The sequence below is a fragment of the Arvicanthis niloticus genome, chromosome 18 (genome assembly GCF_011762505.2).
Source record: "Arvicanthis niloticus isolate mArvNil1 chromosome 18, mArvNil1.pat.X, whole genome shotgun sequence".
NCBI lineage: Eukaryota > Metazoa > Chordata > Mammalia > Rodentia > Muridae > Arvicanthis > Arvicanthis niloticus.
The window spans coordinates 9,710,449-9,729,420 of NC_047675.1; the positions used below are offsets into that span (position 1 = coordinate 9,710,449).

Below are 18,972 nucleotides of genomic sequence, written 5' to 3' on the forward strand. Positions count from 1 at the left end.
AGTGTCACATCGATATCCTTCCTGTATCTTCTCATAAATCTCTATCCTTCGTGCATTTTCTCATGAACTGCTAGCCAGCCTTTCTTCAACCTGAAAACAGACTGAAAAGCACAGTGTGATTGCAGTAGAGAGTAGAAAGGAGCGGCTCCCTAACATCAGCAATATAAGTTGAATGAGCCTCGCTCACAGACTGGCATGACAGTAGCTATCAGAATAAGAAGGTATGTTTGTTGGTCAGTGTCTTCTATGCATGTTTTCAGATCTAAATGAACAGGCTTCTTTCAGAGAAAACTCAGATGCCCAAGGATTCCTTTTAAGAATCTTGCCAAGAAGTTTTTAGTATCCTGCTGTCAAAATGACTGCCTAGATTTGCGTTGTAATTGAATTATCATCTTTTGTCCCTGTTCTCCTTGCTCTTCTGAACACCACATTTATGAAATGAACCTGAGGCTTATCCTCTTCCTCTATTATCCAAGCCTTTTGAGTTTGTTAAAATTGCCTGATGTACATTTGTGAAAGTGCTTTGTTCAGTCTTGCTTCCCTGACACCGTTTGTATCAGACTGTGTGTGACAAGCCTGCTGTTTGTCAAATGTATTTTAGTATGGCATCTCTTGGCCTCATATACTTGATCTCAGATACTTGAAAGCTAACCTTAGCACTGTGCATAATACTTATTTCTTTGTACTTGCATGGAAGCCTCTTCCACTGACTGTTCTATGCATTACAGCGTGCCATCAATATCTGGGAACTCATTAGAAAAATCAAATCTTTGGAGTCAAGAAAGATGAAGTTCTAGTTCATTTCTGGCACATTAATGGTGAATGCTACTATTCATCTCTTATCTAAAGTTCTATCTCTTATTAACCTGAGTTAGTATCTGGAGGCTTTTAACATTGAAGTTAACAAGTGTATGGATGCTAGGTGAATATAGACAATAGCTACCCCATCTTGTTTCCTTCTGCCTTTTCATTCTGACCTTTCTTACTCCCAAAACAATCTGTTGAGGGATAATCCTTGTCCCATAGTATGAAGGGAGAACTCTCAAAGAATTCACAGTCTGGCATTAGAGGCAGGCACAAATCATTAAGGTTAATCTGTAGAGGCCATAAAGAGGGGACAGTAATGAGCAGATCACTGAGTTTCTCCAACTTCAGTGGGACAGGTTCTCTTTTCCACAGATGAAGAATGGAATGTATCTGCTCAGGGTCTGCTACTGAGTATGTTCTAATAAAAGTTTGATTATCCACTCATTACATATAAGGACTGCATAAGAGATAGCTCATTCCACAATCTTAGGAAATGTCCTCTAAACATGAATAACTACATATGTGCCTTCTATTTGTCACATTTACTGCATTTCTGAGGGCCTTCGTCAGTGAATAAGGGCTACTCAGACCAATAACAGTGCCTCTGCTTGTAACTGAAGTCAAGTTCTCTATCAATAGAATTTTATAATCTTAGTATATGCAAATGAAGAACCATAGAAAGATGTGGATATCAAATCATGTTCTATCGGTTTTTGTGTTCAGGCTTTTCAGAGATAGAATTAAGAGGAATCAGGTGTTCTCTGGTATTTATATAAAAAAATCAGAATGAATCCTCTAAGGGCAAAACATATACTTTCAATGTGGGCAGCAGGAAGAAAATTGAAAATCTGTCTTCCATTTGAAGCTATTCTGAAAATTTGAGAAGAATAGGTTCTTTGTTTACATCTCAGTAATAGAGTTTATTCCCAGGTTCCACTAAAGGATTGCTTCATTCTTTTTTTTTTTTAATTTATTTTATTTTACAGAAAAAGTTGATGGCAGAAGTTAAGATCTATTCTATTCTATTTAGAATAGAAGTCATTGAGTTAGTCATTGTGAGTGGTAGGTAAGTTCCCTACTGAATACAAAACTGGATAAAGACTGGCTTTACAGCTGCTTACTTCTTTTTCCCCAGTATATCTTTCTTTCTTTTATTGGATATTTTATTTATTTACATTTCAGATGTTATCCCCTCTCCCCATTTTCCCCTAGAACCTCCCTATCCTATGCCCTTCTCCTTCTCCTGTTTCTATGAGGATGTGCCCCCACCCACTCTCACATCTCTGCCCTCGAATTCCCCTACACTGGGGCATCCAGCCTTCTCAGGACCAAGGACCTATTCTCCCATAGATGCTCGACAATGCCATCCTCCCTTACATATACGGCTGAAGCCATGGGTTCCTCCCTGTGTGTTCCCAGGCTGGCAGTTTAGAAACTGGGAGCTCTGGTTGGTTGGTATTGTTGCTCTTCCCATGAGGCTGCAAACCCCTTTAGCTCCTTCAGTCTTCTCTCTAATTCCTCCATTGGGAACCCTGTGATCAGTTGAACGGTTAGCTGTGAGTGTCTGCCTCTGTACATGTCAGGCTCTAGCAAAGCCTCTCAGGAGACAGCTATATCAGGCTCCTGTCAGCATGCACTTCCTAGCATCCACAACTGTGTCTGCCTCTGGTGATTGCACATGGGATGAATCCCCAGATAGGGCAGTCTCTGGACAGCCCCTTCTTCAGTCTCTGTTCTGCACTTTGTCCCCATATTTGCATCCGTGAGTACTTTGTTACTCCTTCTAAGAAGAACCAAAGCACCCACACATTGGTCTTCCTTTCATGAGTTTCATGTGGTCTGTGAGTTGTATCTTGGGTATTGAGAGCTTTTGGGCTAATATCCACTTATCAGTGAGTTCATACCATGTGTGTTCTTTTGTGATTGGGTTACTTCACTCATGATGGTATTTTCTAGTTCCATCCATTTGCCTAAGAATTTCATAAATCCATTGTTTTTCATATCTGAGTAATACTCGATTGTGTAAATGTACCACATTTTCTGTATCTATTCCTCTGTTTAAGGACATCTGGGTTCCACACACCTATGGTCACTTGATCTTTGAAAAAGGAGCTAAAACCATCCAGTGGAAAAAAGACAGAATTTTCAACAAATGGTGCTGGTTCAACTGGAAGTCAGCATGTAGAAGAATGCAAATTGATCCATTCTTATCTCCTTGTACAAAACTCAAATCCAAGTGAATTAAGGACCTCCACATAAAACCAGATACACTGAAACTATTAGAAGAGAAAGTGGGGAAAAACCTTGAATACTTGAGCACAGGGGGAAAGTTCCTGAACAGAACATCAATGGCTTATGCTCTAAGATCAAGAATTAACAAATAAAGTTGCAAACCTTCTATAAAGCAAAGAACACTGTCAATAGGACAAAATGGCAACAAACAGATTGGAAAAAGATCTTTAAGAATCTTACATTTGACAGAGGGCTCATATCCAATATATACAAAGAACTCAAGAAATTAGACTCCAGACAATCAAATAGCCCTATTAAAAATGGGGTACAAAGCTAAACAAAGAATTCTCAACTGAGGAAACTCAAATGACTGAGAAGCACCTAAAGAAATGTTCAACTTCCTTAGTCATCAAGGAAATGCAAGTCAAAACAACCCTGAGATTCTACCTCACACCAGTCAGAATGGCTAAGATCAAAAACTCGGGATAGCAAGTTCTGGCAAAGATGTGGAAAAAGAGGAATGTGCCTCCATTGTTGGTGGGATTGTAAACTGATACAATCACTCTGGATATCAGTCCAGCAGTTACTCAGAAAATTGAACATGATATTACCTAAGGACCTAGCTATATCACTCCTGGGAATATACCCAAAAGATGCTCCAACATATAATAAGGACACATGCTCCACTGTGTTCATAGCAGCCTTATTTATAATTGCTGGGTATTTCTTGTATTCTTGAGCCCACTCCCAGTGCAGGGCACCTGCACCCTATTTCCCCAGGCAGCAGCAGAGGATGGTGCAATCCACTGACTTGATTAGTGTCTTAATTTCTCTGAGAGGGGAAGTCCTCTCCATGTTGTGAAGAAAAGATTTGCCTCTTACGAAAAGATTGTTATGATTACTTGTGATTAATAGCACACTTCCCAGGCAAGATTGTAGGGTGACAAGAAGCAAGATTGACTCACTAAGGAAAGCAATCAAGGCTGTCAGTGGTCCTGCTAATAACTCCCCCAAATGCTTTCACACAAGACATAGTGCATCCATCAGCTCTGACTGCCCCATGATGAAGGAGGTGGAGCAAGAATTATCATCCCAAATTTAGATTACAAGTGAGTCCTCAGAAATGAGGTGCTTTGCTCACAGTCTCACATTTATGTGTTTCATAAATCCTCAAAATTACTTTTCCTTACTTTTTGCCTCTTTAATAGGAAATTCTGTTGCCTTCTCAGCTATACTGAACAAATGTATACATACACACGAGAATAGACTCTTCAACTAAAGTTTTACAAGAGAACAATCCAATAATCCAAATTCTGATACAGGGCTTTCCTTTTAGATTTGTCTTTTTCCAAATCAGTTTTCTACAAAATTAACTTAGATGAAAAATGCACACTTTAAGGAAATAAGTAAACCAGTGATAGTATTCTAACATTCTGTATTCACTTTATGCTAAACAGCCATTCCAGGTATCTGAAATAGGTCAGTCGTAGAGGAGGTAGCCCCTGAAAGAGTTCTCTCTGCATAGAAAATGCCTCAAGTTCCCCTGATTCATATCTGTATAGAGATGGAAGTTACTGCTCTCATCAGTGCCTGAGCTATGTGTCTGACTTATGTAAAATGAACAATAAGAAGGGAAACTTGTCTCCTCTATCAAAGTAACTATGCTTAAAATATTTATTTAAAAATTAATGTAGTTTTTATGAATCAATGAATCTAAAAAGTACAAGCTTGTCAGAACTGGTGACGCCAGAGGCAAAGAGGCCCTTTAGTGACATGAGATGTTTCATAGGAAATGAATATCTGAGACGATGTGATTCATATATCTGCATCCCATCAAACGGTGCCTGATGAACAGAAGATCTAAGGATCTGGTTGTCAGAAGTGTGTTGAGAATGGGGGAACGAGGTTTGTCAACAAGGGGGAGGATATTAGATGTTGGTGGCAGTTATGCAAGAAAGAGAGTATTGGTGATGATGTATCCCTAAGTTTGCAAGGTTTGTCTGTTGTACAAATGTTGATACAAGAATAAAGAATTCCTGATGTTAGTGACAGCCATTCTTTAAAAATAATATTGTATCTTTGCTGTTTTATTATATGGATAAAAAGACATATCTCTAGCAAACTGTCATAATTTATGCTCAATTATTGGTTAAAATCATCTAGGACTTTATTATTTCAAATGTATTAACTAAAGAATTAATGAAACTTAACTTTGACTTTAGCAGAATAATGGGTTTGGGGGATATCTGTATCTGATATCTGACCCAAATAGTGAAGTGTAGCTGCTCACTCAATGCTTGGCTGCTTCTCTAAGGTGGTTAATGATGATTTAGTCATAAAAATCTTAGTAACTCTCATACTGTCTTCAGGATAGGGTATGGGCCAATGTGGGGAAGAGCCTGAACTGCATTATCGCTAAAGTAGACAAACTGATTGAGAGAGACAGTCACAACGAAGAAGGTGCTGGAGGTGGCAGTAGCAAGGATGGAGACACAGACCCTACCCAGGAAGATTCCATCACATCTCACCCAAGGGGTAAGAACTCATTTTTCACCAATCATTGGTTGAGTAAAGATAATGAGGAAATCATGATAAGATAAGATAGAACAAAAGGAGTCAATAGAACCTTTGATGGAAGAGCAGTGATGCAACTTGAAGCTGCTCTGGCATGGATGATGGAAGGCTATTTGTCAAATTGTGTCAGTTGTGATTTCAGGGCTGCTTGCCATGTTCATTTCTTTTTCTTTTACTATATGAACCTTCTGGGAAGATGGCCAGTGTAACCTTTGGAGCAATGGTTCTTAACCTATGGGTCGTGACCCCCCCAAAGGACCATCAGAAGGCATTGATATTTACATTACAATTTGTATTAGTAGTAACATTACAGTTACGATGTAGCATTAAAAATAATTTTATGGTTGGAGGTCACCGCTGCATGAGAGCTGTATTAAGAGCAACAGTGTCAGGAAGGTTGAGAACCACTGCTTTTAGAGCAGGAAACAGTCTCACCTTTTTTTACAAGTTCCCAAAATGGTAGTTGAGAGACAATCAATCATGTGATTTCAGTTCTTAGCGACTTTTAAATATTTCAGAACTTAATACTTCCCACAGTTCTTGAACAATGTGCAGTATGGTGCAGAACTTTTACATTATTCTTAGAGCATTTTGTTATTCTAAAACACATAAGAAGGCTTGATTCTGAGTATTATTCTGTTATCATATGCTAATGCTGTATTTTCAGGAATATGGGTACACAAAGGCACACATAGACATATGCATATCCATGTGACTCTATGCATGTATTAATAAAGATTTGTACAGTGAGAATCTAGGAGAAAAGATTATAAATTGACAGATAAATAGATATTACATGTTTGGATCCCTAGATCATAGATAGATGACAGGTAACTGCATTCAAATATCTACCATATTCGTTCCTTGACTGGCAAGTATGATAAAAATTTTAATAATATTTATGTCTTCATGAATAGGTTTTAAATTTTGTTAATATTAATAAGAACAAAACAATATTACATATATTTATTAACACCAGAAATTCTATCACAATTGACCTAGGATTTTGCTGGGTATCTTGTGTTTGAGGGAGTTAAAAAGCATTTCTCTAGCTTTTAATTCTAAAGTCTATTCTTTGCATTTTTTTTGTTTGCCTTCTGTTTTGTTTGTTTGTTTAAAAAATAAGTCATAATAAATTATGGATGGATATTTTCCATTAATTTATTTATTTATTCACTTTGCATCCTGATGGCAGCCCCTCTCTTCTTAGTCGCTCCCTCACACAGCCCTTTTTCCTTCGCTTCTCTGAGAAGGGGGAGTCTGCTTGGTACCAACCCACTCTGGCAAGCCAAGTCACTGCAGGTCTAAGAACATCCTCTCCCACTGAGGCTGGAAAAGGTGGCCCAGTTAGGGTGAACAGGACCCAGAGACACACAACAAAGTCAGGGACAATCTCCACTCTATTTGTTGGGGGACTTTCATGAAGATCAAGTTACATATCTGCTACATATATGCTATGTTCTAAAGTCCAGTGGATGGATAGATTTTTTAAATTATTGTTTTCCCATTTGGTTTGGTTGAAGTTCCACTACTCCTATTTCATCATGTGTTCCATATATGCATATATCAGTGACTATATACACATGAAATATGAGTTTTATATACATACATGCAAGTGTACACTGTACCCACGCATCCACTTGTGTGCCTCCTATACACACACACATTAACAATAATTAAAGAAAAATTAATGAAAAAAGAGACCATTGGTTTGAAAGAGGTTTCTATGGGAGGCTTTGGAAAAAGGAAAGGAAAGGGAATAATGATATAATTATAATATATTCTCAAAAAATAAGAAAAATAATTTTATAGTTCTATGTCTCCTCACATCATCCAATGAAAGAATCTTTCACAAATTCTATTTGGAAGTAATATCATTTTGGGATTTCCTTGTATAGCTGGTCCATCTTCCTCTGTTTTCCATCCCAAAGTGAATAGACAATGCTCTTTATGCTCACACTGGGTCTATATCTCTATATGTAGACATTTTCATAGTTAGTAACACTATACTTTTAAATTAGTGAACCTAGTAAGTTTCAAACTTCACATGAATTAAAACAGAAACTTGCCATAGTTTTGTGTTAATTTTCTTCAGTTAAACCTGCATTGGCTAACATGTATGAGACAGAGTCAGTAGTGTTCTAGAAAACAGAATTGTATAGCAGAACCCAAAGATCAAAGATACAGAGTGAATCAAGCTGTCTCTTGAGGGATTTTCACTGTATGTTATTTACCATAGAAATCGTGGAGATCTGATTTCGGTGTGTGTGTTGAAACCCTTCAAATGCCCAGAGATGCAAATAAAGTCCTGAAATATTTGAAATGACACAACTTTTTCACATATGGTATTTTACCATATCGATGTTCCTGAATTAATATTATACTTTTAAAAATTAAAATGGAGCTGGAGAGATGGCTCAGTGGCTAAGAGAACTGACTGCTTTTCCAGGGGACCAGACTTCAGTTCTCAGAAACAACATGGCAGTTCACAACTGTCTGTGACTCCATTTCCAAAGGATGACACTCTTTTCTGGTCTACAATGGCACCAGATGTGCAAACATATGTACAAGCAAAACAACTATATACATAAAATCATAAATGAATTTGTAAAACTTCATGTAGAATCACAATCTGATCACCCTCTGGGATGATTGTAGTCAAGTGTAATGTGAGCTAACTGGTTTTATGTTTTCCTTATTATCACCTGATTATACAAATACTTTTGTTTTACATTAATTTGTTATAAAATTCCTTAAATGGTACTATTTAAAGTACTATAAAAAGTTGTTTAATATAAAATATGATGTTATTTCTTTTCCTTAATTTATCCCTAATAATCATATAAGCAAAGGCAATACGTTATAGAGTTTGTTTAAAAAGAGCAGATAGAATTGCCTATGCCTGGTGATTTTATTTCAACTAGATATAAATATTTAGAACATTCTTCTATTTACAAGCAGATACATCCACACACTCACAAATGTATTTCAAATAAACTGGAATAACCATCATAAATAAAATGTATGTTTTTACATCTTACAAATCAGTATTCTCTCATAAATGTTTCATGGAAATGAGTTTTTAATGATTGTAAACAAATTTAGCAAAATAGAAACTGTTCTTTTGATATTCATTTATTATATTAATGCTATAATTAACACACAAGCATCATTGAATATTTAATTCTTCAACTTTGAATAGTCTAATTTAAGTTAGACTTCTAAGAGTAGGAACATTTTACAATATTGCTCTTCCTTCCAGGCATTATTTGTTCAACTAATCATTTTTATTACCGTGGACTCATACATGTCCGTATTATTGCCTTATAATCCAATATCACTGCTATTTATTTTGGGTTCAAATCATTGTGTATTCAGCAACCGAAGGATTTAGTTCCTTGCCACGATCCTAGGTTCAGACGGTCTCCAAGGAATCTTGTTGCTTCCACTGGAATCAACACTTACATCCAACATCTGCTTTATAGAAACATTTTCCATAAGCATAGGTTCTGAATCGACTATGGCTATACAGGAACTCTCAAGAGCACACCTCTGTCTTTAGAATTTCATGTCACATTTGTATTAAATTATGTTTTTGCTTGCATGGGAAGTTTAGCAGTATAAAATGTATTAATCGATACTATCTTCACATTAATGAAATCAATTTGCTCAATACTCTTATATTCATTCATATCCACTAGCTATAGAAGAAAATGATGTTTCTATTTCTTACAATGCACTGAGTGATTTTCATGATCTAGTATTTACTGTAAACACGACATGCCATATACTCTCTGACATCTATCCGAAATCATTGTTAGTGGTTCTTAAAACAATATTTACTCATGTATTAATTTATTTGTGCTCTGTGGAGATATAGCATGGCATGCATGGGTCAGAAGACAACATATAGAATGTTGGTTCTCTTTGTCCACCAACTGGGTCTTGGATCCACGTCAGGTCATCAGGCTTGATGGTAGGACTTTTACCCCCTGACCTATCTCATTGACCCTGTAAGTGATAAGTTTCATCATGTTGTATTACTTCTCTTTGTTTCTTTATAAATTAAATTCTGCAAATATTTTTAAACTACTACTGGGATACAGTTATGCAACAGAGTTTGATTGTTCTTGGTATGGTGATAACTTTCACAGTGTAAATCAGACTCTTGTTGAATTTTTTCCTCAGAGTTGATACTTTTTTTCTTTTTATGGTGTATTAATGCAGTAATACTACTTTACATTTGCAGTCCGTGAGTTTTTTTTTTCTTTTCTCAAATATTTACTTCAAAGCAGATACATTTCTGACTTGCTTTATACATTTCTTTCAGCATGACTATAAACAGTTCTAAGAGAAGCCAAGCTTTATTTACTGTTTAGATTTAAATAATTAAAAATATTTTCTCAATGTCTGCATCTATGTGGATTAGTGTATGTGTGTGTGTACATTTGTATGTATGTGTATATCTATGTGTGAGTGTCTACTGAACCAGTAAACACAAATTGCCCCTTTATTTTCAGTACACGTAAATACAATTATGGACATCTGCTCTCTGTGTAGCACCACATGCCTTCAATTTCATAATAAATTGAGGCTGCAAAGATTAAATCAGTGAATATTAAACTCTTGGATTTTGATGTGAACTTAACGATTATGTAATTAAACCTCCTGAATTATGTTAAGAGGCTTACCTACAGTATCTCTGCCAATTCCAGCCTAGGCTGTAATGCACAGCTGTGGTTGCAGGAAACACCGTTTTGTCTTCTAGTGCCTCACATTCCAGACACTGGTCCAAATCTGCCTTCTTTAAGTCTGTCCGCTGGCCCAGATGCAATCTTTTGCAATAAACAGAACAATTTTATTTTCTTTTTCCCACATTAAGCCAAAATTATATCTAAAAACAATCATCATGTCTTGCTTGAATTGGCACATTTGGGTACATTTGTCAAAGGAACAGCCTAGCTTTCCCCAGTATTAAGCAGGGACGCACTGTCCTCTAACAACTGCAGGAACGATACAAGGAATCAGCTCTCTACTCTCAGTTACTGCTGTTATTAGATACCTACACTCATCACAGCTGTCTGGCCCACACATTTTAGAAGCAATAATATGGGCAGACATAGCCCTACTAGACTGACTTATTCTTCATTTGTTTTCAAGATTTAAGCAGCATTTAAGCAGCATTCTATGCTACATATTGTGAAATATTAGTGGCTTTAGGAGATTAAGATGGCTTATCTTGATGCTGCTGCAGAGATTGATGTCCACCCATGTGTGCAGTGTGAACACTGCTGAGAATGCGCCCTAATAAATACTTGGTTTGTTTTACATCCATCATATCTACTGCCCCACTCTGGCTTCTTATCTTTTTCACATTTCACACACATTCCTCTTCTACTCATAGAAGTCATTAATAAAAGTGGTAGAAAATAGAACTGAATACAGGTCCTGAGGCCAAAAGGATTACACAAAAGGAATCCCTTTGCAGATTCTCACTCTCTGGAATGTGCATTCCATGTGCTCTATATTCACCTGCTAAGTTGTTGCATAGCCTTTGTTTCTTTCTCAGGTACGTTGTGATAACCTGCACAACTAGATTGTTTGCCCTAATGGACCAAACTCTAAGCATGTGCACACAGTGAAGTTTCTGTAGTAGAGTGTTCATTCATGCAGCTATACAAAGCTGTGTTGACACCTAGCTAGCATGGTTCATGATGTTAATCCCAGTGTCAAGAGACTGATAAGAATCACATTCACCGCTCACACGACTGCTCAGATGTATGGTACAGTACACATGCAAGCAACCTTTCTTCGCTCCTTCCTTATGATGAGTCTGTGGGGGCAGGTGTGGCACTGATCCCTGGTTCATAGATGGGATTAAACCATTCATCTAAAAAATCACAGGATTTGATTCCAGTCTGAACAGAGTGATTCCTATCTGGGTGATTAAGTCAGAAAAAATATCTGAGGTTCTTAGAATATCTCTTGGAAAAAGAAATGCATAAGTTTTAATAGTAACTATGCCTGTGGATTGCCCTGCCTATATGCCTTGTCCCTTGATGTTTTACAGTGTGTCTTAGTCACAGGTTGGCATTACCTGTTTCCTAAGCCTTCCCTTATTTTAAAGTCCTCGTGATTTTTAATCCACATGTGTCTGGTTGCAGGGTTTTGACTTGCTCCCCTTCCTCTCTTTCATCCTTTATACTAATATACTCTGAACCCTGAAGAACTCACCCTGTGGTTGTCACTGCCAGCCTTTGAGAGTTGCTATGTTTCCATCTCCCACAGGCCAAACTTTCAGATCCTTTGGTGTGCCTTCTCTGAGCTGGCATTAGTGAGGTTGACTCTCCTTTAAGAAGAGTTCTTTGCTCTGAGCTTTCTGTGCTGTGTTCCTCTACTGAAACTCGTGATGATGTCATTGAATTTGTTTCATCAGTGAACTTCAATGAGGTAGTGGAACCTGTGCCAGGAGCTGAGAATCTGAATTCATCAGTTCCATCGTGTCCTCTCCTGTGGATGCCTTTGGCAAGGTCTCTTCAGCCTGTCCACCACTACACAGCCAGAAAGACTTCACATGTCTACTCGCCTAAGGGAAATTATAGTTACTATTGAGTTACGTTCAGGCTGGGGTCTTTGAGGTTTGGCACTCACACACCTCCATGCCCAAGAAAGTGAGACATGAAGAAGTAAGTTAAAATTACCAACCACTGTGACAGGTCAGCAATAGCACCACTGAGAAAGAAAACAGAAAACTTGTTTATAGTTTTTGAATAAAGCCTCAGGATTTTATCTTTCATTTTTTTTTGTTTGCCAATTATGTAGCTGTACTTTCTGTGGGGCTTGCAATTACAAAGGCATCATGCAGGATAATAAGAACAAATACAGCGTCAAAACGGAAACTAGACCAAACTAGGAGAGAGAATCTCTGCAGAAGTGGCCACCATTCTGCTTCCAGCTTGTCATTTCCACAGTGGGACATGGACAGGTCAAAAGTTAGCATTGTCTAATGTGTCTCAAGTAAATTAGAAATTTTATATAATACACTTCATTTTAAGGGGTCAATGGTTAAAATGTGATAAGCCAGGAAAGTTCCTTCTCAGTCTGAGTAAGACTGGCTCATTGGCAATTCTTTTGAAACCTCCAAGTCTCTGACTGATTACACATGCTGTTTTAAATGCCACCCCTAATAGACTTGGCTCTGTGAGAAATATGCCAAGTGTTGTAACGTTTTACTGAATTCATAGTATATACTATAATTATTGATGAATAATGAACACTTGATATTATAGAATAAAGATGCTATTATTGTCTCTGCACCTACCACCCACCAGAAATGCTGTCAATTTATGTCTTCAATGTATACACATGTTTGCACATATGGGAAGGTACTGATTTCTTGAGAATGTGTGTTTCACAATAGCTAATTATTTTAGTGACTATATCATATATAACAAATCTGTTTTTCTTTGTCAACTACAAAAATCAAAAACAAAGCTTGGCTTCTTAGAGGAGCTTAAATAGTATTACTGAATTATTTGGATTTCTACATGTTGAATGGGCACAATCTCATTGTGACATAAACATCATTGGATTTGACTTTTAAAATTCATTGTTGAAGAACTGAAATGACGACTATACTATAATTTTACCACTTGGTAGGTATATTAAGAATCCAACAGAACCATATCTGTTCTCTGTAATGACAAACTTTAAAAAATATTTGAACATGAGGTCTGTGGGATTGTGAAAGGCTAGTTTGGTTTCTGGTCGAGCACAGGCCTCAAACCCTGGACCCTAGTGGGACAATGGCAGGTGTTCAGCATCCATCCCAGACTCCAGGCTTCTGATGCAGCCAAGACCTCCAATGGTCCATGCTTTTTAGTCATGTAGGACAATGCAGCCCATCCCAGAGTGGGTTGTGTCACCTTGCACAGGTAGAGGGCATGACAAAGGTACAGGGAGTGACTACAGGCCTCAGCCTCAAGAGATTTCCATATTAATGAGATACCTAAAGGCCAGAGGGCATAGCCAGTTAAGCATTCTTTCCTGGTCCCTTCTCTCTCCCTATTTAACTCAGGTCTGCCCTGAGTTTCAGGGGGGGGGGGGTGCAGTCAGATCCATCTATTTCCCACCATGTCAATAAACCCTTTTGGAACTATGGATTTTCTCGTGTCTTTGGTGCCAGCCGTAGGGAACTGTGGAGAAGGACTCAACTATTGAGCCATATTCTAATCTCTGGAGGAGGAATTCTCTGAGTTCCAGCCATGGGGACTGACATTTCAAGCAAGCTAGCCAGGCCGCTGATTCAGCCAAGGGATTACAATAACCAAAGAGTCTCTTTCCTGTGGGGTGCTGTCAGGGCTTTCTCTCTTTCTCATTTCTCTCCATTCTTCCATGGCCCCAGAGGTGTCTGAGAGCCCAAAGAATTAAGACCACTGGCCTCCCAGTCCATTCAAGAGCCCTGGCCCCCATTGAACTTCAGACTGAGTGAGATTTCCCCATGCTTGGCAGGGCCACACAGTGCCTATGCAGTGCTGCATGGAGTGAACTCAGTCAAAATTCTCGTGTGCTTTTACCTCTCTGAGCTATGGCAGACATGTAGGAACCACAACTCAGCCCAACAGAATCCACGCCCACCCATGCATGAGCTAACAACCCCACAAAGGTCAATTTGTAATGATCATTTCTATTAGAAATTTATTATTTTATTATAAAACCATACAATATATTATGATGTAGCATAGCCATGTGAGACTCAAAAAATGCTTAACAGGTGTAGAAGATGGCATTTACTTGTTAGTGTAGTGTTTGAAAATTACTGAAATTCTTTGAGTCTCTTTTTCTTTCAGTCAAGTGCTTATTATCTAAGAACAAAATTGAAAAAGAAAACTTCAGTTCTGACACTGTATAATAGAAAAAGAGACACCACATGTTTCTCAAGTCACCTGACATATTTTATTTGGGTAACTATTCTATTCCAGGCACAATTTTAGTCACAGAAGGTAAAACACTGACTAAAGCAGACAGAACACTAGTCCTCCTCAAGTCAGTGTTTCAGTAATAAGGATATGTTAAAAAAAATATCAGGAGAGACGGGAAGCATCATTCGGGGCACTGATGGGTTGGTGGGGACAAAGATATTGGAAAGCATAGAACAAGTCAAAGCAGTTTGAAGGAATACTGTGGGTCCAAGGTTGGGTTGTGAAATAATCACTTGACAAAGACTTCATTTGGAAGCTAATGTTTGAGCAAAGACAGGGCAGATAAAGGGGATCAGCATGGATATCTTTGGGAAGGATTACCGGATGCAGAAAGCAGTTGGTAGGAACATGTGCTTGCCATATGTAGAGAACATTAAGGCTACTGCATCAAAATGAGAGGCAAGAGGAAGAAGTGAAATTAAAGAGATAAATGCAGGAAGGATCATCTCTGACATCTCTACAGACTCTCCATTTATTCTGAGAAAACTGGGGAGCAGCTGAGAGGCTTAGAAGTGATTAACTCAATGCAGTCTAGAGAAAAATCACAGTTTTCTGTTGCAATTAGAATGTAAATGGAAAGAGTCAAACCTAGTGTAGATGCTAAAAATCCCAATGTAGTTAGGTAGGTTGGACATGAAGGATGCAGTTCCTAGCACAGAGGGGACAAACAAGACAGTACTGGGATTCTGTGCCTACTCTCAGTGTTATTCCAACGAGGTTTTCTCTTAGATTAAAACGAAGCATGAGAACTGACATCAAAAATAATTTTTAAATGTTTGGCTGGAGCAACCAAAAGGACAAATGGTCCATGTAGGAGTTATAGAAAATTCTAGATGGAATAAATCTTTTTGGAAAGAAACAGGAAATCATCTAGGAGGCATTAAGTTTGACATGCCGATATCAGCTATGACACTAAATACAAGAAGCTGAGGTTCTGACTAGCAGATGGAAATTTATTCAAGAATATCAATGCTGTGTTGAATGTTCAGAAAATAAGGAATCCACCTATAGATTATTGCTGAAGACACATCAGTGTCACTAGATAAGAAAGAAGTAGAGGAAAGAGCAACATTTTATTTGAAAATCACCTGTGAATCAGGATTGTGGCATCCTGCCACCCAGGGTTAAATGCATTGAGCAAAATTGGATTGAGGAATGACTTTGAATTTCGAGTTGGTGAAGTCCTCTGTGACAATGAATAGAGTCAGTTTGCTTTAGTAGGTAGGAATTAAAACCAGGGTGGAGAGAACTAAGGTAGACAAAGCAAAGGAACTGGAGACAATCGCATATTCATTTAGGGAGGGTGACCAGTAAACAGAAACAAGGTAAGAATTGTGCAGGATGTGCAGTCATCTTCCTGTTACATTTTACAGTTAAGGTGATAAGCATCAGCATCATGTTCATTCGCTTGTGGGAATAAATCAGTTAAAATGCAGGCTTGGGGAGGAGCAGAGAGCCTTGCCAGAATGATGCTCCCAGGTGGGCATTAATGAGACCCAGTGCATACAGAACAGAGTTGATGATCTACACTCGAGAGCTCAGTCTATCATCACAAGCTGGAGGAGAATAAGGACACAAGGGACGAACGTTGCCAGGGATAGAGATAAAGTAACACAGAGACTTGAGATTACTTTATTCCCGTCTCATAGAGGGTTATGAACATGGACTCTGATGGTCACAGTATTCAAGGAGGTACAACCAGTGTGGTTAAGCTATAGATGTAAGCTACCCTGTCACCAACAAACTCTGATGCGTTGGTAGACAGGTCTCAGGCTGGATGGCATTCTTATACACAGAGATAACCTGGGATAGGTTGAGGAAAGTGGAGATGATATTTACTATCCAGAAACTTTAAGACATGTGACTACTGACTGGATAAATGTGTGTTCTCATTGCTCTTGGTTAATTCAATATATGTTTAACATTAATACATTTAATTTGTGTACAATGTTCTATTTTTATATGTATAAAAAACCCTAATGTTATATACTATATTCCACTGGCCTAGAACATCAGTTAAAGAAAAACTCACAAAATACTATTGCATATATATTATTAGATTTAGGGTGAAAATATGGTTATTTCCTTCTTCTAGTTAACAAGACTCCATCTCAGTCAACACAGCATCCACTGGCTCTGTCTCTCAAACTTACATGCTGCTATTGAAATGACAGCAACTGATACAGATAGACTAGTCATTTCTGTCTGATCCACAACCTCTGGAGCTTGTTTCAAGTACTCAGCCTTTCATGCAGACTAGAGTCACAAGACTTGAGTTTGTTTATAGCCAAAAGGCAAAATAAGACTGAGAAATGTGAGTCTGTGACTTCTTGGTCCAGCACAACCTGGATTCAAAGCTTCAGGGCTGCGACAGATGCACAGCCTGCGTTATGAACAGATGCAGTTGCTGAAAACTGTCTTAGCAGAATTTACTAAAGACTTTCAACTTGCTGCTGTGAAGTGAAAAGTTTTGCTAGTGTTTCAGCTTATGTATTTCCTTTGCTATTTGTCTAAGAACAAGAATGGAAAGTTTTATGACACTCTTCTCAGCTTGTCAGGGTTTAAACAAACAAGGTCCCTCGACACGAGGGAAGGTGGCCTCTGTTCTTTTCCTGCTCATTTGTCTTAGACCGAGCAGTTTGCTCATTTCTAATTCATCTGAAGGTTGTCAAGAACAGTCACGTACCCCAGAGGACACTAGAGTGATTATATTTTAAGATGTTGTTTTGTCCTTTGCTTGAATACTGCCATGTGGGGAGAGCAGGAGAAGGAAATTCATTCACAGGCTCCCTTACACCCTTGGCTTCCATTTTCCCTGATAGTCATTGTTTCTAGACTTTTCTTTAACTATTGTCTCTTGTCATTTATAATATGGGCCTAGCTTGTTTTCTCCTCAGGTCTACCTTCCTCCATTCTTTGCTCTTACTTTGATGATGTCATACAAGGTCTCCATTGGCTAACATCCGCTATCACTGCTGTCTTAGCTACTTTTCTTCTTTCTTTGGGAAAAAAATACCTGGCAAAACACATTAAAGGAAGAAGAATGTATTTTGGATCATAGTTTTACCAATTCCAGCCCAGAATGATGACCCAGGCATGCTGAAGTTGAGTGGCCCATGTAATGGCAGCCAGGAGGCAGAGAGAAACCTACTTATTCCATTAGGTTTTGACCTTTTCCTCTTAGACTGTCTGTTCTGGTGTAGCTCATGCTAGAGGCTGGTCTTCCTTCAGAAACCTTTGAAGAGGCCCCAGGTATTTGACATAATAATCGGAGGCACATCAATTTGACTAGAGTGAATTTCAACATTAACAAGCACACTTATGGATAGATAGCTCAGTGGGCATGGTGAATTCCGTGCAAATCAGACAGTCAGATTTTAATCCCTAAAACTCACATAAGATCACATTCCACAGTTGTTTTCTGAACTCCAACAATGTATCCTGGCATATGGATGCCCTCACCATGCAACACAGTAATGGTGTTTCTAGAAAGTAGATCGGTATAACGAGCAGTATTTATTGCATCAAATTCCTACGTCTCTGGTTATCTGAGTCATCTCAGGTTAGGAGCGGTATGGTACAAACATGACACTCATCGAAATATCATACAAGACATGACCGTTGTGATCTAGTGAAATTACATCTTTCAAGATGGCTGTGTGAAAGCAAAAGAACAGTGCTAGGGCTTGGATCTGAGTCTCTGCTCTGTGTTAAAGGCTTGCTCCTTAGTGCACCACTCCTGGGAGGTGATGGAGCCTTCAGGAAGTCAGACCTCATGAGAAGCTTTTAGGTCATTAGGGGTGTGGTCCCGAGGGTGTTTGGAGAACCACTCTCGCCATTTCCCTCTTTAGCCTTCTAGCTATGAAGTGAGCAATGTGCTTCACCCACCCTATCTGTCATTTTCACAAGGAAGCCCACCATAGAGTAACAGATTTCATCAGCCTGGGACTAGATACGTCAAAACTTTTAGACAACATAGATAGACCTTTGCTCTTTTCAAGGTCATTGTATTTTGACTAATACAGTGGGTAATGCAAGGATGCCAAATCAGTACTTGTTAGAGTAAGATAAATGTAAATTGAGTTTTCAATTCCTGGACCACAGTTAGGAAATAAATTGTAAAGGCGAGACCAGGAAGAGAATACTCTCAGCCTGTAGAAGCAGGCTTTGAAGCAGTCATACCCCAGCACATGCTCTCTTTTCTCAGTTGCCTATTGATGTCTGGATTTAACCCGATTTCTCTGTCCCCCCCTAGCATATGTCTAGATTAAAGGTCTCCAGATGGCCAGTGTCTAGGTCTATGATTAACATTGGCTACATGTATTGACTCATACAAAGAAATTCGCTGTATATTGTGAGGAAAGCTCCACAGCAATTA

General features: G+C 38.4%; 1 protein-coding gene across 8 annotated transcripts in view; it reads left to right on the forward strand.

Annotated features, from left to right (window-relative positions):
- Inpp4b (inositol polyphosphate-4-phosphatase type II B) overlaps positions 1–18,972 on the forward strand; it is a 702,669-nt gene that overhangs the window by 601,911 nt on the left and 81,786 nt on the right. For all 8 annotated transcript variants that reach the window (XM_034522353.2, XM_076915453.1, XM_076915455.1 and 5 more), the window contains one exon: positions 5,409–5,574. In XM_034522353.2, coding sequence (XP_034378244.1) covers positions 5,409–5,574 — 166 coding nt within the window. The remainder of the gene's footprint in view (positions 1–5,408; positions 5,575–18,972) is intronic.